The sequence below is a fragment of the Carcharodon carcharias genome, chromosome 6 (genome assembly GCF_017639515.1).
Source record: "Carcharodon carcharias isolate sCarCar2 chromosome 6, sCarCar2.pri, whole genome shotgun sequence".
Taxonomy (NCBI): domain Eukaryota; kingdom Metazoa; phylum Chordata; class Chondrichthyes; order Lamniformes; family Lamnidae; genus Carcharodon; species Carcharodon carcharias.
The window spans coordinates 132,681,610-132,707,460 of NC_054472.1; the positions used below are offsets into that span (position 1 = coordinate 132,681,610).

The following is a 25,851-nucleotide window of genomic DNA, read 5'->3' on the forward strand; positions in this document are numbered from 1 at the left end:
CAGTTCTAGACTTGCATGTGCATTCAAAAAATATTCTGGACAACTGGGATTTCTAGATTTGAGAAGTTACAATGTATTTCAATTTGCAGGCAATATCAAAATAGAAAGTCTGGCAAAAAGCAAGTTGGGCATCATCTTTCAAAGAACATGCATATTTAGCAGAAATAATAGGCGGGAGGCAGATGCAACTTAATGTGCATAATTGGGGCAAAACATTCAATGGTTAATGTATTCAGTAGAAAGATACTGAAGGTGACTGTGCCTTTAGCTATCTAAGCCTTAAGCTTTGGAATTCTTTTGCTAAGTCTCATTGACTCAATTTCACTCCTTCAAGATGTTCCTTAAAATCTAACTTTGTGATGAAGATTTGGTCCATGTGTCCTAGTGTCTCCTTACATGGCTCAGTGTTAAATTTTGTCCAATATCGCTTCTCTGAAGTGCCCCAAAGCACTTCAGTTATGATAAAGGAATTACATAAATGCAAGTTGTTAAATGAGATGAACAGAAAAAATTAGGATTTGCATTAATTTCCTGAAAATGAAAGTACAAGCCACTAACATTTGCATTTTATAAATAGGTACATAGATTAAAAGGCCAAAAAGTTCAATGATAAATTTACATCAATAAATGTTTAGGACAATACTGGGCACTGTGTAACATGCCTCATTGTTAAACAAATCATTAAAGCCACATAGAGCAAACAACATAGTACATCAGAATTATACCACAAATGGAAAAGTAAGGTTATAAGAAAGGTTGGACACAGAGACTCGAGCAGAGAAAAAAGATTTAATACAATTCAAAAAATATAAACGAGTTTTGATAGGGAAGGTTTGGTAGGGAGTCAGTGACAGAATCATCAAATTAAAATGATCAATAACAAGAGCTTCTGAGAGGTTTCTTCAAAAGATAGTGATAGGTTTTTAGAAAAACTAGTAGAGAGAATGGACCAAGTAGACTTGTTCCACGCTCGCCTTCTATGGTTCGATGCAAAATTATTTACTGCTGGATACATTTATAGGCTAAAATACCACTCGTGTTTGTGAAAATCAGTTTCCTTTCACAGGCAGAAGACCCACGAAATGATGGACAGAACCCATAGCTGGGGTAACAGCTTTCATTTATATAATACTTCTAATGTAGAAAAAGCAACATTAACTTTTTCTTTTTAAGGTGCTATCATCATCCTGGGTGTGTTATAATATTCTGCAAAAATATTAGGGCGGGGGGGGTTGGGGGGGAGTGAAAATGATCTTGAGGGCAAGAAAAGCCAGGATGCTCCTATAATCTAAAAGGCAGGAGACAAAAAATATCTAAAAATTGAAAAGGCTAGGATAGAAAAACAAAAGATTGAAATCTGGTCAACAGTGTGGGATTCAGATCAGTGATTACACTCCCTACTTAGGCAGGAGTTCTTACATTAGTGTGTCACAATAATGTTCCATACCATGTAGCATTGATTATGTACTTTATGACATTTATTTATACAAGGCACCAATTATTTTTCACTCATCTCCTGTTACCATACTACACTATATCAAATGAATTTTCACTGGTCATAAAGACAAAATTTAATACAAGCAATACACCTTACCTGCAGACTGAATATTAAATATCCACTGACACTCTGTTCAGCAATAACATCTTCCATTGTGCGCAGTGTTGTTCCCAGATAAGAATTCAAAAGCTGAGTGGGAAGCAGTCCAACTGAGGATGCGACAAGATAGTTTGGAAGAGATAAATCTGTAATCTGCAGGATCATAAAACTAAATATTAGTTCAGGAAGTGAGCAAGTGTTGTATCAAATTAAGGATCAATTTGTCAGTTATATGGATAGATTAGAGAAGCTGGGATTGTTTTCATTAGAGAAGAAAAGCTTGAGATGAGATTTGATAGAAGTGTTCCAAATCATAAGGGTTGATAGAGAGAAACTGTTCCCATCCACAGAAGGGCTGAGAACCAGAGGACAGTGATTTAAGGAGATTGGCAAAAGAGCAAGTGGTTAGAATTTGGAATGCACTGAGTATACGCAGTGGAGGTAGATTCAACCATGGCTTTCAAAAGGAACTGGATAAGCACCTGAAGAGAAAACATTTGCAGGGCTATGGAGAAGAATGCAGGGAGCTGTTCTGGATGATTTACTTTGGCAGAGAGTCGGCATGGATTGAATATCTTCCTTCTGTTCTGTTACTATTTCAAGTATCTAAATGACTACAGGATGAGGGAAAAGGTGGGACTGCGGTGCATACTTTCCACAAGGTGCACTACATCAATTCTCTAAAGCTTCTTCAACAGCACTTTTCAAACCCACAACCTCTACCACCTAGAAGAACAAGGGCAGCAGATACATGGGAATACCTCCACCTGCGGTTTCCCTCCAAGTCACACATCATTCCAACTTGGTTCTTTTAATATCACTGAGCCAAAACCTGGAACTCCCTGCCTGACACCATATGCGCCACAGGGATTCAATGCAGCAGTTTATCATCACTTCCTCAAGAGCAATTAGGGATGGGCAATAAATGCTGGTCTTGGCAGCGACGCTCACATCCCACAAACCAATTAAAATAAACCAAACCAGGTGTTTGTATTGCTGCCGCTATACCCAATCATACGATCTGCGGATATCAGCTGCCTAAGTTGCCACTGGCTGGTAGTTTAGTTTAAGGAGTTCTACAAACAAATGCTTGTAACTTTTGTCAATATAAACATGAATCTAAATTCTGAAACATTCCATTATTGCAGCTGGGTCTGATCAGAGCAACTCTAACTTTAACTTCAATTTCATCCAATCTTGGGTTCACTGAATATTAAACAACTGCAAGAACTAAGAACTTGCTGATTGTTTATGACTATGGATTTGGATTATAGAATATTCCATTACCACAGCTGGTTTGAATCAGAACTGCTGTTATCTCTTTTCCACTCAGCTTCAACGATACTCTCTGTATATTACTTGGTGCATCTCCATCATATACTCAAATTAGGCAGCTGTTACATTCTTTCCATGACAAACCTCAATTAAGCAGTCACTTTGGTTATAATTTGCACCTATGTTTAGTGAAGTACACTGGAAACTAACTCATAGAAGGGAACAGTGATCCGAAAGTTAATGTATGAACGTCTAGGGACATGATTAGAATTGCCCGCTATGGTTGGATGTATCTCTGGAGGTTGCATGACATGATCCCTAGCATCCAACCACCTGACCCAGTCAACAGTCTTCCCCACCACCAATCATGATCAATAACTAACAAAGAAAGTGTTCAAAAGAGAAACAACACCATTTTTGAATATCCATATGATCTTTCTCTTGGAGAGATGAATCTTTAATTCCTGGAGAGTTTGGAACAATCCTAGAAGAATGGAAAACCTAGCATAATATCAAATACATTTTTTTTGCAAAAATATACTTTATTCATAAATCTTCAAAAACATTTCGAAACTTTTTAAATCACCATTACAAAAATACAAAGGTTCAACTTTTACAAACTGAAAACACAAGATGTATCAGAAGAAACAATGAATATTTCAATCATTGGCAGACATACATTTTAATCTGTACAGACTGAGGGGCTCTTTACAGTTGCCAGCCCCCCAGTGCACTGTGGCAGAAAGGTCTTAGGCAGCGACCCTTCCCCATTGCGCCTTTGCGGCGGCTGCCCCAAACTTAACTGTGTCCCTCAGCACGTAGTCCTGGACCTTGGAAAGTGCTAGTCTGCTACACTCGGTCGGGGACAACTCTTTGCGCTGGAAAACCAACAAGTTTCGGACAGACCAAAGAGCGTCTTTCACCGAGTTGATGATCCTCCAGCTGCAGTTGATGTTTGTCTCGGTGTGTGTCCCTGGGAACAGCCCGTACAGCACAGAGTCCTCTGTCACAGAACTGCTCGGGATGAACCTCGACAGCAACCAGTGCATCCCTCTCCAGACCTTCTTTGCAAAGACACAATCTACAAGGAGGTGAACAACGGTCTCTTCGCCACCACAGCCACCTCAAGGGCAACGTGCAGAGGGGGTGAGACTCCTGGCGTGTAGGAAGGATCTTACAGGGAGGGCTTTTCTCACCACCAGCCAAGCTACATCTTGGTGTTTGTTGGAAAGTTCTGGTGATGAGGCATTCTGCCAAATTACTTTGTCAGTCTGCTCAGGGAACCATCCCACAGGATCCACCCTCTCCTTTTCCCTCAGGGCCTTTAAGATGTTACGTGTCGACTACTGCCTGACGGACTTGTGGTCGAAGGTGTTTCTCTGCACAAATTTCCCCACGAGGGACAGGTGGTACGGCATGGTCCAAATACTTGGAGCTTTCCGCGGCATCGTGGCCAGACCCATCCTTCGCAACACCGGGGACAGGTAGAACCTCAGCATGTAGTGACACTTGGTGTTTGCATACTGAGGGTCTACGCACCGCTTGATGCAGTCGCACACAAAGGTGGCCATTAGTATGAGGGCGATGTTGGGCACGTTTTTTCCCCCTTTATCTAGAGGCTTGTACATCGTGTCCCTGCGGACACGATCCATTTTCGACCTCCAGATAAAGTGGAAGATGGCTCGGGTGATCGCCACCACACAGGAGTGTGGAATGGGCCAGACCTGCGCCACGTACAGCAACAGCGAGAGTGCCTCACACCTGATGACCAGGTTCTTACCCGCAATGGAGAGGGAGCGTCGCTCCCACAAGCCCAGTTTCCTTTTCACCATAGACACTCGCTCCTTCCAGTTTCCAACACATGCCCTGGTCCCTCCGAACCATATTCCCAGCACCTTCAGGCCATCAGCCCTGACAGTAAAGGGGACAAAGGATCGGTCAGCCCAGTTCCCAAAGAACATGGCCTCGCTCTTCCCACGATTTACCTTGGCTCCCGAGGCCAGTTCGAACTGGTCGCAGATGTGGATAAGTCTGTGCACCGGCAGTGGATCAGAGCAGAAGATGGCGACATCGTCCATGTACAGGGAGACTTTGATCTGAGTGCCTCCACTACCTGGGATCGTCACTCCTCTTATGCCCGGATCCTTCCTGATGGACTCAGCAAAGGGTTCTATGCAACACACGAAAAGAACAGGCGAGAGAGGGCAGCCCTGCCTGACTCCAGATTTAATAGGAAAGCTATCTGATTCCCACCCATTGATTGAGACTGTGCTACTGATGTTAGTGTAGAGCAGTTGGATCCAATTGCGAATTCCCTCCCCAAACCCCATTTTGGAGAGCACATCCACCATGTAGGTGTGCGATATTCTGTCAAAGGCCTTCTCCTGATCCAGGCTGATGAGGTAGGTTTCCACACCTCTGTCCTGTACATAGGCAATCATATCCCTGAGCAGCACGAGGCTGTCAGAGATCTTCCTGCCCGGCACAGTGCAGGTCTGGTCAGGGTGGATCACCAATTCCAGAGCGGATTTGACCCGACTGGCAATGACCTTGGACAGAATTTTATAGTCCACATTCAACAGTGAAATGGGTCGCCAATTTCTAATTTCCTCCCTTTCCCCCTTGTGCTTGTAGATGAGGGTGATAATGCCTTTCCTCATGGATTCTGACATACTGCCGGCCAGGAGCATACTCTCGTACACTTCTAGCAGTTCTGGGACGATCCAGTCCCACAGAGCCGAATACAACTCCGCCGGCAAGCCGTCGCTTCCGGGAGTTTTACTCTTCTCGAAGGACTCAAGGGCCTCAGTCAGTTCGTCAGGAGTTAGCGCTTTGTCCAGACTCTCCCGTGTACTGTCATCTAAGACCTCCGTGATAGAGGACAGGAAGGACTGGGAGGCCGTGCTGTCTGTGGGCTTCACATCATACAATCCGGCATAGAAGGATTTGCTAATCCTCAAAATGTCAGATTGCAATGACTTAACTGAGCCGTCTTCTTCCTTCAGGCTGCTGATCACAGAGCTCTCTCTGTGTACCTTTTGGAAGAAGAAACGTGAGCACGTCTCATCCTGCTCCACGGAGCGGACTCTGGAACGGAAGATGATCTTGGAGACCTCCGAGGCAAAGAGCGAGGCTTGCTGGCTCTTCACCTCTTGGAATTCCTCCTTGATATCGACCCCCATCGACTGCAGCCAGAGCAGATTCTGCATGTTTCTCTGGAGTCGGGACATTTCCCTCTGTTCCTTTCTAGCTTTCTGGGTGCCTTTGAGGACGAAAAACCTCTTGATGTTTCCCTTGATCGCTTCCCACCAGTGTGTCAGGGACTCAAAGAGGGGTTTCATGGTTCTCCAACCTTTGTAATCCCTCTTGAGGTCCTCAATGTTCTCTGGGGTCAGCAGTTGCACGTTTAGCTTCCATGCCCCCCTGCCAACCCTCTGGTCCTTCTCTAAGTGACAGTTAGCCAGTAGGAGGCAGTGGTCAGAGAATAACACCAGCTTGACGTCGGTGGATCTGACTGCAAATGCACGGGACACAAACAGGAAATCTATCCTGGAACAGACGGACCCGTCAGGCCGCGACCAGGTGTATCTACGCTGCGCTCCATCTGCAGGGTTGCTGAAGACGTCGTGCAGCTTGGCATCCTTTACTGTTTCCATCAGGGATCTGGATGTAGCGTCCAATCTGCTGTCGGCCCTGCCGGATCGTCCAGCCGCATCGATGATGCAGTTGAAGTCACCGCCCAGAATGACCGGCCTGGAGGTTGCCAGCAGCAATGGGAGCTGCTGAAAAACCTCCAGCCGCTCAGCCCCTTGTGACGGGGCGTAGACGTTAATTAAACGGAGTGGAGCATTCTTATACATTACGTCTGCTACGAGGAGGCGCCCGCCCACCACCTCCTTAACCTGGGAGACGGTGAAGCTGCCTCCCCGCAGCAGAATCCCCAGGCTGGAGGAACGAGAGTCGTTTCCTCCCGACCAGATTGATGGCCCATGGGACCACCATCGTGACCATTGCCTGTAGGAGCTGAGGTGCGGTATCGCACACTCCTGTAGAAACAGCAGGTCAGCTTTGACCTTGGTAAGGTAGTCCAAGGTCGCAACACATCGCGTAGTAGATTTAATGCTACGCACATTTATATCATAAATAATATCAAATACAAACCAGCACAGTTGTATTAAAAACAGAAAGTAGGCTATTTCATCTTACTTCAATGCACTAATTAATTTGACTCTAACTCTAGATTTGTAGTTATGCATTGAAAATTGATTTCTGCTCTGCATCAATGCAATGTACATTACACAGGGGACACTTCTTGCACAACACAAAACTACCCAAAGGAACTGTATCAATTGTGCAGACTCAACTAGCTCAGAAGGCTTGCTAATGAGGTGCAAATCTGCAATGGTTGACATTAACATAAAATGAAGAACTGTTCACTGCAGCTACTTTTTGCTACTTCCAGTAGTTTACCCTGTAGTCGGCTGAAAATCCCCTGGGATGTTCATTTGTGGATCCAACCAGAATGCTTGTATTTTGCTAGGGTTTTCATTGTTAAATTCAGTCGTCAATTGGGTATAAACAGTGCATTAACCCCTCTATTGAAACTGGACTGCTTCTGTTAGGAAGCTTAAAGTGTTGAAGCAAGCACTAGTTCAAAGATGTATATTGTGATCCTGCTGAATAAATTTAAACACATTTAAATTAAAAATCATGGGTTTCTTCTAAATGTCTTGTTTCTGCATTCTAAGGTTTAGAAACTGTGATTTTGACATGGATTTCATTCAGTATTTGGCACTTAGTGAACATCAGCATCTCAGTTCTAATGACGGAGTGGCTATCCTCAAATGAATTTGTATTTGTTTTTGCAATTTTCATATTTTCCCCCATTCCCTTCTTGTTGAACTTCTTGATACTGTCTCAGTTCCTGGGGCTTTATGCTAGGGCAGGCTGTTCCTGAATAGCTACTAATGGACTTGATAAGTAAAAATTCTACCACAGTTGAGGACAGAACTTAGCAGAACATAGAGAAATCAATCCAGGAACATCATCATATACAAATAGTGACTTCCATCTCACTCATGTGTGGCCTGACTTGGTCATCAGGCCCAATGCAGATTAATTAATTAATTAAATCAAACCCAATGTCCTACTGCCAGATGATTAGTTTTTAACATTGAAGCGATAATATCGCTAATGCCATCAGACTCTGATCTCCACCATTCCCAGCCTCACAGGCCACTTTCTACCTGTAGGAAGCTGGTTGATTATCTTTTAAAATACTCACAATAGATTTGCGGTAATAACACCCTTTAGGTGCAGTAAGTCTTGTGTTTGAACTGGATTATTTCAGTGAAGGAGGTAGGATGGTATGGGGAGTCGGGGGTGGGGGGTGGGGGGGGGGGGGGGGGTTTCTGGCAGGGAGTTGTTGGGGGAGGGTGTAGGGAAGGGTCAGAGATGGAAAGTTCAGCATCAGTAACAACACAAGTCTCAGCCTTGGCTACCTGTATAAGTTCTGGAATGAGATTCAAACTCTCAGCTTTCAGACACAAGAAGCAAGGGGGCTACCACGGAGCTAAACTGACAGCTAGAACAATAAAGGGTTATAGTTAATCCCCCCTGGTGCTGTATCTGCACATGTGCAAAAGGTATTCCAGGCATAGTGTGGTGCCCAATTACACTTCCCTGCACTGTCAGTATTGTTATATACTAGTTGACACGCCATTACCAACAAACAACCTTTAAAGTCATACATACAGTCTTATTTTTAAACTTTGTGAAAAATAAAGGAGCCTGCCTCTTTTGACACATTAGTGTTGGAACAGCTCCAAGAACAAAAGTATTGAAAGATTGGAGAAGTTGGGACTGTTTTCCTTGGAGAGAAGGCTGAGAGGAGACTTGATAAAAGTTTTCAAAATAATGAGTGGCCTGGACAGAGTAGATAGGAAGAAACTGTTCCTGCTTGTAAACGGATCGAGACCCAGAGGGCACAGTTTTAAACTGTTTTGCAAAAAAAGCAAATCCAATGTGAGAAAAAGCTTTTTTGTACAGAGTAGCTAGGGTTTGGAATGCACTGCCTGGAAGTGTGGTGGAGGTAGGTCCAATTGAGGCATTCATGAGGGCATTGGATGATTATCTAAATAGAACCAATGTGCAGGGTTCCAGGAAAAAGGCAGGAGATTGGTAAAATGCTCAGACACGATGGGCTGAACGGCCTCTTTCAACACCGTAACAATTTTGTGATTCTGCGTGACGATGTTTTAAGTATAACATAACCACAACGATGTCGTTAGCTGTCTCTAAACAAACTTCACATTTTTTTAAAAGTAGCATGATGTTAAATACAATCAAAATATGCTACAATTACTCAGCAAGTCAGGCAGCACCTGTAGGGAGAGAAACAGTGTTAACATATCCGGTCAAAAATCACTCATCAGAACTAGAAATAATTAGAGATGCAATAGGTTTTAAACAAGGGAAGGGGAGAGGGTGGAAAAAGAAATAAAATGAAGGACTGTGATAAGCTGGAAGGCAGGAGAAAGTAAATGACAAACAAGTTGGTAGTGCAAATCCAAAGGGAGTGGTTAATAAGGCAAGAAATAAAACATGTCCACAAGAGGTAGCTCTAGATGCCGTAAAAAAGCAAAAAGGGAAAAACAAGAGAGTAAAACCAAAACCAGAAAAGCAAGAGAAAACAAAACGAGGCACAGGGTACAGTTTGAAATTCCCAAACTCAATGTTGAGCCTCAAAGGCTGTAAAATGCCTAATTGAAAGATGAATTCCCCTTCCATTGAGTTTAACTGGAACGCCAGAGGAGACTGAGAACTGACGTCAGAGCTGGAGCAAGATGAAGAATTAAAATGGCAGGCCACCAGAAGCTCGGGACCATGCTTGCACACTGAATGGAAGTGTTCTGTAACTCTCAATAGAAATATAGGAATGCGAGACAGGCAAAGACCTATGTCCATCTTGTGTGCCCTTAAATCATTCATGAAATTCTTGACTAATTATGGCCATCAACTTCTTTCAATTAATCTACAACAGGCCCAGACATGAGGCGAGGAGACCTTGGTGGAAAACCTTTGGTACCATCAGTTCAAATGATATAAATTCCTCCCAAGTATGTTAAACATACCATAAGCCATGACTCAAATCACTCATGTACTGCAGCCTAAAATATTCATCCAGCAAATTAGTAGCAAGAAAGAGTTGCAAATCAGCATTAGTTGCCGGGTAATTTGCACGACTCCATAATTAGTCTCAAAGATGGTAGTTCGCTGCTAATTTCCATGTAAATTTCTTAGAATTATAGAATAGTCATAGCACAGGAGGACGCCAGTTTGCCCTGTTGTTTCGATGCCAGTCCTCAGCAAAAACAATTCAGCTCACTCGCCCTCCCTCCATTTCCCAGTAAATACTCTCCCTTCAGGTGCTCATCCAATTCCCTTTTGAAAGCCACGATTGTATCTGCCTCCACCACACTCTCAGGCCGTGTATTCCAGATTCTAACCACTCCCCTGGCTGCTAACTGGTTAACTATTTCCCCTTCTGCACTTAGTCCCTGGAGTTCCTGGGGGATCTTTTGCTTACTGGATTTGTACTTTTTAGTGGGGGTTCACCTTTCCAGAAGAGTAAAAATGTTTGATGCCTTTGGTTCTTTTGTCATTCACCTTAAATCGATGTCCTCTGGTTCTCTAGGTCCCTCCGTCAATGGGAACAGTTACTTTCTTCTTAATCAGTTGTTCATGATTTTGAACACCCCCATCAAATCTTCTCTCAACCTTCTCAAAAGAGAACAATCTCAGCTTTGCCAATCTATCATTGTAACTGAAGTTCCTCATCCTTGGAACAATTTTCGTAAACCTTTGCTTCACCCTCTTTAAGGGCTTCACATTTTTCCTCGAGTGTGGTGCCCAGAATTGGGCACAGTACTCAAGCTAAGGCAGAAAAAGTTTTATAAAAGTGCACCTCAACTCCCTTGCTTTTGCACTCTATATCTCTATTCAGAAAGCCCAGGAAACTGTATGCCTTTTTTAACCACTTTCAATGATTTGTATAGCCCCAAGTCTCTCTGTTCCTGCACCCTTTAGAATTTTGTCCTTTAGTTTATATTGCCTCTCCAATTCTTTCTACCAAAATATACCACTTCTCTGCATTAAATTTTATCTACCATGTGTTCACTCATTCCACCAGCCTGTCCCTGTCCTCCTGAAGTCTCTCAATATCCATTTCAAAGTTACAATACTTGCAAATTTTGTGTCATCTGCAAACTGTGAAACTGTACCCTGCACACCCTAATCTACGTCATTAAGATAAAGGAAAGCAGTGATCCTAGAACAGACCACCAGGCAGCCCCACTGTATACCTTCATCCAGTCTGTAAAAAAATTCACCACTACTGTTTCCTGTCACTCAACTAACTTTATAGGCGAGCTGCCACTAATCTAATGACAGGACATGGACCTAAATGTTAAGTTTCTTTCTCCATGGGTACTGCCTGACCTACTGGGTATTTCCAGCATTTCCTGTTTTTATTTAAAATATTATTCTGTATCGGGAAAACAAAACAAGTGTAGGAGCATGATAGTGGGGTGGTGAAAAAGGCATATGGGACACTTGCCTTTATCAATCGAGGTATAGATTAAAAAGTAGGGAGGTCATGTTGGAGTTGTATAGAACCTTGGTGAGGCCACAGCTGGAGTACTATGTGCAGTTCTGGTCACCACATTATAGGAAGGATGTGATTGCACTGAAGGGGGTGCAGAGGAGATTCACCAGGATGTTGCCTGGGATGAAAAATTTGAGTTATGAAGAGAGGTTGGATAGATTTGCGTTGTTTTTCGTTGGAGCAGAGAAGATTGAGGGGCGACCTGATCGAGGTGTACAAGATTATGAGGGGCATTGGACAGGGTGGATAGGGAGCAGCTGATCCCCTTAGTTGAAGGGTCAGTCACGAGGTGACACAAGTTCAAGGTGAGGGGCAGGAGGTTTAGGGGGTATGTGAGGAAACACTTTTTTTTACCCAGAGGGTGGTGATGGTCTGGAATGTGCTGCCTGGGAGGTTGTTGGAGGCGGGTTGCCTCACATCCTTTTAAAAAGTGCCTGGATGAGCACTTGGCACATCATAACGTTCAAGGCTATGGGCCAAATGCTGGTAAATGGGATTATGTAGGTAGGTAGGTCAGGTGTTTCTCACGTGTCGGTGCAGACTCAATGAGCCGAAGGGCTTCTTCTGCACTGTGTGATTCTGTGATTCAAATTTTTTTAAAGTAAAATAAACTGTTGACTCATTTTAGAAAGGATTGCAGCCCCTTTGCCCAGCGACTTGAAAACACTTATTCCGTCCAATTTCACAACAACTTGTATTTATTTAGCACCTTTAGTGTAATATAACAGCCCAAAGCACTTCACAGGAGTGTTATAAGGCAAAATTTGACACCAAATCACATTAGGAGATATTAGGGCAGATAACCAAAAGCTTGGACAAAGAGGTAGATTTTAAGGAGCCTCTCAGGGGAAAGTGAGGCGGAGAGGTTTAGGAAGGGAATTCCAGAGTTTAGAGTCTTGGCTGCTCAACCACCAAATTGCAGGCTTGAGACCGCCAGAATTAGACAAGTGCAGATATCTGAAGGTTGTTGAAGGGCTGGAAAAGATTCCAGAGATATGGAGGGAGGAGGCCATGGAGGGACTTGAAAACCAGGATTGGAATTTTAAAAGCAAATATAGGTCAGTGTGCATAGGGATGATGGGTGAATGAGACTTGGTATGATTAAGGGCATATGCAGTAGTTTGAGAAGACCTCAAGTTCACAAAAGATAGAGCATTGGAAACCAGCAAGGAGTGTATTAGAATAGATAAATCTTAGGTAACAAAGGCATGAATGAGGCATTCATTCTATAGTCTGTTCTAACATATTCGACAAGACCATACGGTTGTCATAGAATTGTCCAAATAGTCTATCCTCTAACAATGCAATGTAATCAATCATGGTTGCTATTGAAATCACTGTGTAGTCAGCATTCTGGAACATTACCAATACATATTGCAAATAATCTCCCTGTAGTAAATTACGTGTACCCTTTACAAAAAGATAACAAAATGCTGGATGAAACCTACCGTCAGAAATAACTGAATATACAAAAATACACAATGAAAATATTAACTTTTAGAAGATGATTTTCAAAAGCTCAGAAGAAATGCTCAATTAGGCAAAGGGAAAATTCTGTAACTCGTATGATTCAACTAGGCACTAAAATATCAAAATACTGCAATACATTTGTTTATTAAACAGAAATTCTTGTAGTCAGGAAACAAGAAATTTAAAAATACATTAGGTATATTTTTCCCCTAAATTACAATCCCTCCTAACATATGTTAAGCATTTTTTTAACCCACATTTGTTTCATATTTAAAAAACACTTCCAAAGTCCACAAAGAAAACCAGTTATTTGGCAATCCCTAAATTGGTATTTTGGTAAAAAGAAAATGTTAAGTAGCCAAATCAAGTGATCTCTGTAGGCACTTGGAGGAAACATTGACAGTGGCAAGGGCATAGAATATACTCTGGTTGGGGGACTTCAATGTCCATCACCAAGAGTGGCTCGGTGGCACCACTACTGACCAGGCTGGCTGAGTCCCAAATGACAGAGCTGCTAGACTGGGTCTGCGGCAGGTGGTGAGGCAACCAAGAGGGAAAAACATACTTGACCTCACCCTCACCAACCTGCCTGCCACAGATGCATCTGTCCATGACAGTATTGGTAGGAGTGACCACCGCACAGTTGTTATGGAGAAGAAGTCCCAGTTTCACACTGAGGACACCCCTCCATCTTGTTGTGTAGCACTACCACCATGCTAAATGGGATAGATTTCAAACAGATCTAGCAACTCAAGACTGAGCATCTATGAGGGACTGTGGGCCATCAGCAGCAGCAGAATTGTACTCAAACACAATCTGTAACCTCATGGTCTGGCATATCCCTCACTCTACCATTACCATCAAGCTAAGGGGTCAACCCTGGTTCAAAGAAGAGTGGATGAGGGCATGCCAGGATCAGCACTAGGCACACTTAAAAATGAGATGTCAACCTAGTGAAGCTACAACACAGGGCTACTTGCATGCCAAACAGCATAAGCAGCAAGTGATAGACTGAGCTAAGAGATCCCACAGCCAACGGATCAGATCTAAGCTCTGCAGTCCTGCCACATCCAGTCATGAATATGGTGGACAATGAAACAACTCACTGGAGGAAAAGGCTCCACAAATATCCCCCTCCTCAAAGATGGAGGAGCCCAGCACATCAGTACAAAAGATAAGGCTGAAGTATTTGCTACAATCTTCAGCCAGAAGTACTGAGTGGATGATCCATCTCGGCCAGATACCAGTCTTCAGCCAATTCGATTCGCTCCACTTGATATCAAGAAACGGCTATAGGCACTGGATATTGCAAAGGCTATGGGACCTGACAATATTCCAGCAATAGTACTGAAAACTTGTGGTCCAGAAATTGCCACACCCTAGCCAAGCTGTTCCAGTACATCTGCAGCACTGGCATCTACCCAGCCATGTGGGAAATTGCCCAGGTATGTCCTGTACACAAAAAGGACAAATTGAACCCAGCCAATTACCGCCCCATCAGTCTACTCTCGATCATCAGTAAAGTAATGGAAGGAGTCATCAACAATGCTATCAAGTGGCACTTGCTTAGTAATAACCTACTCACTGAAGCCCAGTTTGGATTCCGCCAGGGCCACTCAGCTCCTGACCTCATTATAGCCTTGCATCAAACATGGATAAAAGAGTTGAACTCCCGAGATGAGTTGAGAGTGACTGCCCTTGACATCAAGGTCGCATCAAGCAAAGCTGCAGTCAATGGGAATCAGGGGGAAACTCTCCATTGGTTGGAATCATACCCAGCACGAAGGAAGATGTTTGTGGTTATTGGAGGTTAGTCATCTCAGCTCCAGGACATCAATGCAGGAGTTCCACAGGGGAGTGTCCACGGCCCAACCATCTTTAGCTGCTTCATTAATGATCTTCCTTCCATCATATGGTCAGAAGTGGGATGTTAGCTGATGATTGCACAATGTTCAGCACCAGTCGTGACTCCTCAGATACTGAAGCAGCCCATGTCCAAACGCAGCAAGACCTGGACAATGTCCAGGTTTGGGCTGACAATTGGCAAGTAACAAGTAACATTCGAGCCATGCAAGTGTCAGGCAATAACCATCTCCAACAAGAGATAATCCAACCAGCACCCCTTGATGTTCAATGGCATTACCATCACTGAATCCCCCACTATCAACATCCTGGGGGTTACCATTGGCCAGAAAGTGAACTGGACTAGCCATATAAATACTGTGAGCTGCAAGAGCAGGTCAGAAGCTAGGAATCCTGTGACGAGTAACTCACTTCCTCACTCCCCAAAGCCTGTCCACTATCTACAAGGCACAAATCAGAAGTGTGATGGAATACTCTGCACTTGCCTGGATGAGTGCAGCTCCCAAAATACTCAAAAAGATTGATGCCATCCAGGACAAAGCAGCCCACTTGATTGGCACCCCTTCAACAAACATTCACTCCCTCCACCACTGACGCACAATGGCAACAATCTGTGCCATCTATAAGATGCACTGCAGGAATTCACCAAAGCTCCTTCAACAGCACCTTCCAAGCCCACGACCACTACCATCTAGAAGGACAATGGTAGCAGAGATTTGGGAACACCACCACCTGGAAGTTCCCCTCCAAGTCACTCACCATCCTGACTTGGAAATATATCACCATTCCTTCATATTGCTGGGTCAAAATCCTGGAACTCACTTCCTAACAACACTGAGGATGTAACTACAACACATGGGCTGCAGTGGTTCAAGAAGGCAGCTCACCACCACCTTCTCAAGGGCAACTAGGGATGGGTAATAAATGCTGGGCCAGCCAGTGAAGCCCACATCCCGTGAATGAATAATAAAAAAAAGTTAAAAAGTGTAACTCAAGTTGAAAAAGGAATTTAAAGGTGTAACTGATTTTTTAAAAATAAGCTGAAGTTCTTGGTTGGACTAAATAATTGCATTCCAGGCACCACTTGATCTCAGCTAGTCACTCAAAATTATGCAATCATATGATCTTTCAAATGGTTGGTAATGATCTGAAATGTTAAAAAAATGTACCCCAAATATTAAATAGTTAACATTCACTAAGTCTTCATTGCATTTTTGAAAGAAGGGTTCACGTCGGTCAGACTCAAAGCTCACTATTATTCATCACTTTTAGCAATAGATTACAATTTGTGAGTGCTGTAAACACTAAGCCAGGTTTACACCCCTCTCTAATCAGCCATGATCTTATTGAATGGCGGAGCAGGCTCGAGAGCCCAAGTGGCCTCCTCATGTTCTTAATTACATGCGTACATATGTACATACGTCAAGAATCTTTCAATTTTTCTGTGAAGACTATTGACAATTTCCTTGAAAGAACTAAGAAAAAAACCTTTCAAAACATCTCTTCTGATTTATTTTCCCCAGTATCAGGCAATAAATCTTTGCAGGCAATTCTTGATATTAATTGTTGCCATTCTCATCAGGGTGTCTCATTACCTCCACCGCTGAAGGTGGGCGGAGGTAATGTTTTTGACACTGTTTGTTCGTCTGCAAACAGTATCTCTCAAATGCTAACAGTTGGATTTCAATGAAACTTGATGCACAGTTAGGTTATGGCCCAAGGATTAGATTTTGGTGAAGGTGCAGATCTGGATCTGGATCATGGGAATTTTTGTAAAGGGTTTGTTAGCATTGAGAGATAGAGTAAATTGACATTTTCTTTCAGAGTGCTGTGGGTTTTTTTTTAAAAAAGAATGGTGTTGATTGTTTTAGAATACTGTAGGTTTTCTAAGCTGCTGTGGTGGAATTTGTCACAGCAGTCAAAACATGAGCAGTGTTTTCAGAGCAGGTTGTTGAATGTCAATTGGCCTGAAGCTCCTCAGAGAGATGGAAGCTCTGAGTAAAAAGATTTTTTTTTTAGCTTTGTAGATATAGAGCATTAACCAGGCAGGGAAAGCCTCAAAGAAGAGCTGCATAAATGTAATAATGTTGAGTTAATACAGCATGACAGAGGTATGTGCTCTACTGAGTGCCCTCTTCACTTGTTAACACAAGTTTTAGATTGAAAGGAGACAAAATAGATGTTTAATAGGTGGCAACAACCACAATCCTACTTTTTTTGATGTATTTCTAGATCCCCATAGGCTGACATGCCGGGGCATGTTACTTGAAAATTAGTCTTCAAATGCAGATTAATTTCACTAAATTGGAACATGTTCACCTGCAGCTCAGAGGTTTAGGAGTTCAAATCTGATACCAAGTTTGAGCTCAACTAAATGAATACTATACTATCTTCAATGCAACTTTTTGGGTACAATGTTAAATCAGAGTTTCACCTTCCTATTCAGATTGATGTGGAATATCTTTTCAAAAGGAATAAGTGGGCCAGAATTCCTCACCAAATAAATTTCACAATTTACAGTTACTCTCCATACCCTCTGAAATGGCAATGAATCATTAAATGACAAATGGAGAGAAAATATAAGACAAATCACTAGCAACACCCAAGAATCAGCATATCTCAATCCACTTGATTCTGTAAAGTCTCCCTTGGTCACAAGTTCAAGTTTGGAGAACTGTTCAGGCTAGTCGAGCAATAGTTTAATTTAATTAACAGGATCATATCAATGAGACAATATGTATATATATATATATATATATATACACACACAGTATTCATATTGATCTCTTTCACTGTCAAATCAGTGCTCAACCATGATGATTGCTACTTGGAACGAAGCAAGCCACACTAAGTGTGGGTCAGGTGGAGAAGGGAACGTAAAGGAGTAACCTACTTGACCTACATCACCTCTAATCTAATTCTCTCCTTACTAAGCTCCCCTCTCCATGCTCTTTTGGTCATCTTGCCCCTCCATAAAAGATTCTTGGAGGACCCCAGAAATATCAATGTGGGAGTGGGAAGAGACGACAAAAGTAGATTCCTCTGGCTACAAATAGACAGAATCACCTGGTTCCAAGCCTTTTTTTAGTCTTGATCCCAACATGGGCAAAAAGCTGAATATCAAGGGAGGAGTGAAACCAGCTGCTCTCAACTGCAAAGCATCATCTGAAAAAAATGGTACCAAGAAGCCTTGGCACTACTTAAGTCAGGGGCAGTGGGGTGGCGAGAAATCAAAGAAAAAACTTTCAATGGCTGAAATCTTTATGACAAGGTGGATGGTTTTACTTGGAGGCCAATTACTATTCCAGGATATCACTCCTCTCTGTCGCTCCTCCCTCACCAAGAAAGAACACTTCAAGCTAATAACAAAGGGAGATAAATGTCCCTTGAGCACAAAGAAGCTTACACAGCTGGGACTCTAAGAAGCAATTAAAATCAATGGTCGAAGAGGAATCTAATTGCAAAATAGCAGAGATAAACAGCACAACTCAAAAATTCTAAATCTAACTCTAGTGTAATGCAAAGTACCTTCTCTCGTAAACACAATGTCATAAGAACTTCACTTATGTCAGCTGAGTTACAGGGAAAGTACATTTTCTAATCATTCCAAACAAAATATGCATATTGTACTATTTGATATAACTCATTAACGGGTTTGCCTTCTAACATATTATGTCCCTTATATTTTTCAAAGATACAATTGCTAGTTAACTTGCATATACACATCAAGTCTAATTAGCATTATACTGACAATGTTACCCTAGCAGCATTCAGAGTGTCCTCCCACTTTATTAGTTATTTTCATCATCATGATCTTCACAATTTTGCTCAATCATGGAAATATCCAGGTTAAAAAAAATGCATTTTTTTTTCAGAAAGCTGAACAATTAAATAATGACAACAGAAAACAAAGAAGTTGTGAACATTAAAACCTTTGGACCAAATAATCCAGAAAAGCTGAATGTTTACACAAATAATCACATACTTGGTACAAATTGATGAATTCACTTCCGATCAAGTTATTTTGCACTTTCTTCCTGAAAACCAAAGAGCAAAATCAAAAACAAAAACAGAAAAGCCTCAAGGTCGGCAAGAACTTTGCAAGTGAATAGGCATTTTGGAGAGAAATTACGAGAGCACCAATAATTGTGGGCAGAGTCCAAGGGGGCAGCAATGCATTGGGTCAGAGTGACTAGATGGAGGTTGGTGAGGTTCATCCCCACCTGATGGACACAGCAGTATAACAAAGCAAACTCCTTCACTTGCTCTTTCAAGATCTCTCAGATGGGAATGAAAAGTAAAACCATTTGGTGATACTTTTTCAACAGGTAAGCAGAAAACGGGACAGGTAATCAGAAAATGGAACAACTGGAAGAATGTACCAGTAAATGGGTTATTTTGGAGAGGGCACCAATAAATGAGGAAATTGGCAGGGCAATTACAGCATTGAGGAGGGTGCCAGTATGTGGAGGTGGGAGGATGGAATTGGGGACAGCACAAGGAAATGGTAGTAATTGGAAAAGGCATCTATAATTGAGAAGAGGGACTAGTAAACAGGAGAATTGGGGAAGACAGCAGTAACTGGGAGGTGGCATAGTGATGCAATGGTTAGTGCTGCTGCCTCACAGCTCCTGGCACCCAGTTTCAATTCTGACCTCTGGAATCCGCACATTCTCCCAGTGTCCGCATGGGTTTCTGCAGGGTGCTCTGGTTTCCTCCCACCGCCCAACGATGTGGTTAGACAGATCGGCTACAGTTAAATTGCCCCTTGGTGTGTGTGTGTGTGTGTGTGTGTGTGTGTGTGTGTGCGCGCGCGCGCGCACGCGCCCTGTGATGCACTGGCGTCCTGTCCTGGGTGCACCCTGCCTAGCGCCCATTGCCTTTCGGGACAGGGTCCGACTCCCCGCAACCCTAAATTGGATAAAGCAGTTCTGGAAAAGTGAGTGAGCAGTAAATGGAAGTCCTGATTGACAATAAATTGAAGCTATTGTAACAATGCTCAGTGGCAGTGAGTAAAGCAAATTAGATGTTGGGAAATAGTGAGTCAGCTCTTTTGCCCAAATTGGAACCAAGACAGCAATGTAATCTGGAGCTGAGTGTTCTTGGTGGAGCCCAAATGGAGCTGCAATGTTCTAGATAGTAACGAGTAAGTGCAACTTAATAGCAGTGTGGTCAAGTCCATCACTCTGCTGATGATTGAGAGTAAGCTGAAAGGATAAATTCAATTCATCCAACTATCACCCTGTCTTTATGGACAGGGCATTTTCACATTGCCAGGTAGATGCCAGTGTTGTTACTGTACCAGGACAGCTAGATTAGAGATGCAGCTAATTCTGGGGCCCTTTGTTGTAGGCAGCCATTTCTTGATATTATGTGCAACAAATCAAATTGGCTGAAGACTGGTATCTATGAAAGTAGGGATCTCAGTAGCCAGGCAAAGGTAGATCGTCCTCATGGGTACTTCAGCCTAGTTGCTTGCATTTGTGTTGGTCTCCACCATCATTGAGAACGAGAATGTTCATGAAATCTCCTCTTCCTATTAGTTGGCTTAATTGACCACTACCATTAATGACTGGATGTTGAAAGACTGCAGTTTTGGTCAGAATTGTTTTTAGGATCACTTAGCTGACTACAGCTGTTTCCACTGCTCATGCATGTAGTCCTGTAGTCCTGTGCTGTGGCTTCACTGGGATGTGTTAGTTCTATCGATAGCTCTTCACCTTCAGCTTCACACTGACAGATGAACTGCATCTACCACCACTCAGCATAAAAGACTGCTCTGAAGAAAGCATTCTGAGATTATATCTGCAGTCTTAAAAAATGTACATAAATTAAGCAACTTCTGCAAAATGCACTTAATGCATAAAAATACCTCTGACAACATTGTGATTTTCAACTAAAAGAGTAAATCAATTCTATTACAGGCATTGAGGTAAATGAATATTGTTTAGATGTTATCATTTATTCAGGGAGAATATATAAATCAATGATAATTAAATTTATAAAGCAACTCTAAACTATTAAAACATGTCAAGGAGCTTCACAGGAGCGTTATCAAACATAATTTAACACCAAGCCACAAGATGATCTTAGGGCACATGCTTTGGTCACAGGTAGACTTTAAAGAGCATCTCAAAAGAGGATGGACGGGTTGAGGGAGAGAATTCCAGAGTTTAGGGCTGTGGCAGTAGAAGGCACAGCCGCCAATGGCAGAGCAATTAAGATGGGATATCTGCAAGATGCCAGGATTGGAGGAGTGCAATATGAGAGCTGTAGGAGGTAGGGAGGGGTGACGCCATGGAATAATTTGAAAACAAGGATGTGATTTTTAGATTGAGTAGTTACTTAACCAAGAGTAGGGCAGTGAGGATGGGATGAGTGATTGAAAGGGGCATGGTGCAAATTAGAAGAGAGGCGGCAGATTTCTGGATGACTTCATATTTACAGCAAGGCGTAGAACATGAGAGACTAGTCAGAAATTTTTGCAATGGTCAAATCTAGAGGCATGGGTGAGGAACAGATGAGCCAAGACAGGAACAGAGATTGCCAACAGTACGGAAGCGGAAATAGGCTATCTTAGCGATAGTGTGGATAGATGGTCAGAAGCTCATCTCTGGGTCAAACAATATCAAGGTGGCTAAGAGTCTGGTTCAGCCTCAGACAGGGAGAAGGATGAAGTCAGTGGTGAGGGAAGAGAGATTGTGACAGGCACCGAGAAGCATTTCAGTCTTTTCAATATTTATTTATTATTTAAATTCATTTTCGGGATGTGGGCATCGCTGGCTGGGCCAGCATTTATTGCTCATCGCTAATTGTCTTCGACGTGGTGGTGATGGTGGGCTGCCTTCTTGAACTGCTGCAGTCCATGTGGTGTAAGTACACCCACAGTGCTGTTAGGGAGGAAGTTCCAAGATTTTGACCCAGCGACAGTGAAGGAACGCCAATATATTTCCAAGTCAGGATGGTGAGTGGCTTGGAGGGGAACTTCCAGGTGGTGGTGTTCCCATGTGTCTGCTGCCTTCTGTCTGTCTGTCCTTCTAGATGATTGTGGGTTTGGAAGATGCTGCCTAAGGAGCCTTGGTGAGTTTCTGCAGTGCATCTTGCAGATGGTGCACACTGCTGCCACTATGCATCAGTGGCGGAGGGAGTGAATGTTTGTTGAAGGGGTGCCAAACAAGCGAGCTGCTTTGACCTGGATGGTGTCAAGCTTCTTGAATGTTGTTGGAGCTGCACTCATCCAGGCAAAAGCAGACATGGACTGCTTTAGTATCTGAGAAGTCGTGAATGGTGCTGAACATTGTGCAATCATCAGCAAACATCCCCACTTCTGACCTTATGATGGAAGGAAAGTCATTGATGAAGCAGCTAAGATGGTTGGGCCTAGGACACTATCCTGAGGAACTGCTACAGTGACGTCATGGAACTGAGGCGATTGACTTCAAACAACCACAACCATCTTCCTTTGTGCTGGGTATGTTTTCTCCAGATTTCCACTGGCCCCAGTTTTGCTAGGGCTGCTTGATGCCACACTCGGTTAAATGCTGCTTTGACATTGAGGGCAGTCACTCTCACCTCACCTCTGAAGTTCAGCTCTTTTGTCCACGTTTGACCCAGGTTTGTCATGAGGTCAGGAGCTGAGTGATCCTGGCAGAACCCAAACTGTGCGTCAGTGGGCAGGTTATTGCTAAACAAGTGCTGCTTGATTGCACTGTTGATAATTCTTTCCATCACTTTACTGATGATCGAGAATAGACTAATGGGGCGGTAATTGGGTAGGTTGGACATACCTGGGCAATTTTCTACATTGATGGGTAGATGCCAGTGTTGTAGCTGTACTGAGAGAGCTTGGCTTGGAAGCCAAGATAAATCATCTACTTGGCACTTCTTTGTTGCAAATGCTTCAGCCTTATCCTTTGCCCTGATGCGCTGGGTTACCCCACCATTGAGGATGGGGATATTTGTGGAGCCTCCTCCTCCAGTGAGTTGTTTAATTGTCCACCACCATTCACGACTGGATGTGGCAGGGCTGCAGAGCTTAGATCTGATCCATAGGTTTGTGGAGTTGCTTAGTTCTGTCTATCGTTCGCGGTTTTTGCTGTTTGATATGCAAGTAATCCTGTGTTGTAGCTTCAGCAGGTTGACACTTCATTTTTAGGCATGCCTGGTGCTGCTCCTGGCCTGCCCTCCTGCCCTCTTCATGGAACCAGGGTTGATCACCCAGCTTGGTAGATAGCGGGTCATGAGGTTACAGATTGTGCTTGAGTACGATTCTGCCGCTGCTGCTAATGGCCCACAGTGCCTCAAGGTTGCCCAGTCTTGAGTTTCTAGATCTGTTCAAAAGCTATCTCATTTAGCATAGTGGTAATGCCGTACCACACAATGGAGGGTATCCTCAATGTGAAGACGGGACTATGTCTCCACAACGACTATGCGGTGGTCACTCCTACTGATTTTGTCATGGGCAGATGCATCCGAGGCAAGCAGGTTGGTAAGGATGAGGTCAAGTATGTTTTTCCCTCTTGTTGGTTCCCTCACCACCTGCCACAGACCCAGTCTAGTAGCTATGGCCTTTAGGGCATGACCAGCTTGGGCTGTGGCAGTGCTACTGAGCCACTCTTGGTGATGGACATTGAAGTCCCCCACCCAGAGTACATTCTGCACCCTTGCCACCCTCAGTGCTTCCTCCAAGTGGTATTCAACATGGAGGAGTACTGATGCATCAGCTGGGGTGTGGGGGCGAGGTGGGGGGGGTGGCGAAATGTGGTATGTGGTTATCAGCAGGAGGTATCCCTGCCCACATTTGACCTGATACCATGAGACTTCATGGGGTCCAGGTTCGATTTTGACTACTTCTAGGACAACTCTCTCCCAGCTGTATCCCACTGTGCCACCACCTCTGCTGGGTCCATCCTGCCTGTGGGACAGGTCATACCCATGGTTGTCTGGGACATGATCTGCAAGGTATGATTCCATGAGGATGATTATGTCAGGCTGCTGCTTGACTAGTTTGTGAGACAGCTCTCCTAATTTTGGCACAAGCCCCCGATGTTAGTAAGGAGGACTTTGTAGGGTTGACAGGGCTGGGTTTGCCACTGTCGTTTCTGGTGCCTAGGTCGATGCCAGTTTAATTCCTTTTTATTGATTTTGTAGTGGTTTGATACAATGGAGTGGTTTGCAAGGCCATTTCAGAGGGCGTTTTAAGAGTCAACCACATTACTGTGTATCTGGGGTCACAGGTAGGTTGTGACCTAGCTGTCACAGATTTCCTTCCCTAAAGCCCTGAACCAGATGGGCTTTTACAAAAATCGACAATGGTTTCATGGTCATCATTACGCTTTTAATTCCAGATTTTTATTGAATTTAAAATTTCCGTGGTGGGATTCAAACCCAGGTCACCCTGGGCCTCTGGATTTCTAGTTCAGTGATAATACCACCGCCTCTGTTCATCCAGCATTGGATGCTGGACAAGCAGTCAGTTTAGAGATAGTACAGGGTCATGAGAGGTGGTGGTGTGGTAGAGGTGGCTGTCGTCAGCATACATGTGGAACCCCAACACTGTTTTCAGACGATGTAGCTAAGAAGCAGACATGTAAAATGAGCAACAGGAGGAGACCAAGGATGGATCCTTGGGGGCCAGCAGAGGTAACAGTGCTGGAGAAGGAAGAGAGACCCTTGCACATGATTCTCTGGCTATGACTAAACAATAAAAATGGAACTAGGCTTATGCAGTTCCATCCAGTTAGACGACAGTGAAGAAGCATTGAAAAGAGAAATTAAAGAATGTTGCAGCACCTGTGGCCCATCAAATTTATACAAGCCAATCCTATTAGTTACCCATATCCTTGAATATCCTTCTCTTTCAATTATCCAATTAACTCTTGACATAATTTACAGACTCGGCTTCAACCACATCCTTAAATTAGCCCATGACGAAATTGCACCCATTCCTCCGCAACTTTTCTCTCGTTATCTTGAATTTGCTCCCTCATGTGACAGTCTTATAGTCACTATAGGGGGAGGCAGTGGTGTGGTGGTATTGTCACTGGACTGGTACTCCAGAGACCAAGAGTGACGCTCTGGGGACCTGGGTTTGAATCCCACCATGGCAGATGGTGAAATTTGAATTCAATAAAAAAAAACCAATCTGGAAAGTCTGATGATGGCCACGAAATCTTTGCCGATTATTGTAAAAACCCATCTGGTTCACTGATGCCCTTTAGGGAAGGAAATCCGCTGTCCTTACCTGGTCTGGCCTACATGTGACACCAGACCCACAGCAATGTGGTCGACTCTTAACTGCCCTCTGAACAAGGGCAATTAAGGATGGGCAATAAATGCTGACCCAGCAATGCCCATGTCCCATGAACAAATAAAAAAATCTATTTTAACTCATCAGAATCCTTTGCAATCTCGAATGTCTGACTATCAGGTCACTTTTGCAATTCTAATTTAAAAAAGACTCAAATCCCTTAAACTGGTAGTATTCCAGTGAGTCTATGCTGCACCTTATTATTTCTTTACTACAATGAGATACCCAAAATGGCACAAAATACTGCAACTGTGGTCCAGCTTTACCTTTTTGCTTTAAGGGCGTCCTTGGTTAAATAACTTGTCCTATTACCTTTAATGGCCATGATTTACATAGCATGGCCCCTCTTCTGAGTTCCATTCAAAATGTTACCATTTAAGGTGCATTTACTTTCCTGATTCTTATCCTCAGAATGTAATATTACATATTTTTCTATACTGAGATGCACCTGATAATCATCTACCCAGGTCTTTCACAATCATAAATTACTATTCTCTGAATATGGCGCTATCAGCAAATTAGCTATCTTAAGCTCAAGAGCGCCATTCACCACATTTCTTGTCTGAGAAACTCGCATTTTTACCAATCTCTTTCGTCTTCTGCCCTGCAATCATTTCTCTCTCCAAAGAGCGTCATCCCATAAATGATTGTTGCAATTTGTCTACGGCCATA

The 25,851-nt window shown here is 43.3% G+C and overlaps 1 protein-coding gene across 2 annotated transcripts in view; it reads right to left on the reverse strand.

Annotated features, from left to right (window-relative positions):
- The window catches only part of tmem64 (transmembrane protein 64), a 73,447-nt gene that overhangs the window by 17,660 nt on the left and 29,936 nt on the right, over positions 1 to 25,851 (reverse strand). For both annotated transcript variants that reach the window (XM_041190467.1, XM_041190466.1), the window contains one exon: positions 1,595 to 1,750. In XM_041190467.1, the coding sequence (XP_041046401.1) occupies positions 1,595 to 1,750 (156 nt within the window). The remainder of the gene's footprint in view (positions 1 to 1,594; positions 1,751 to 25,851) is intronic.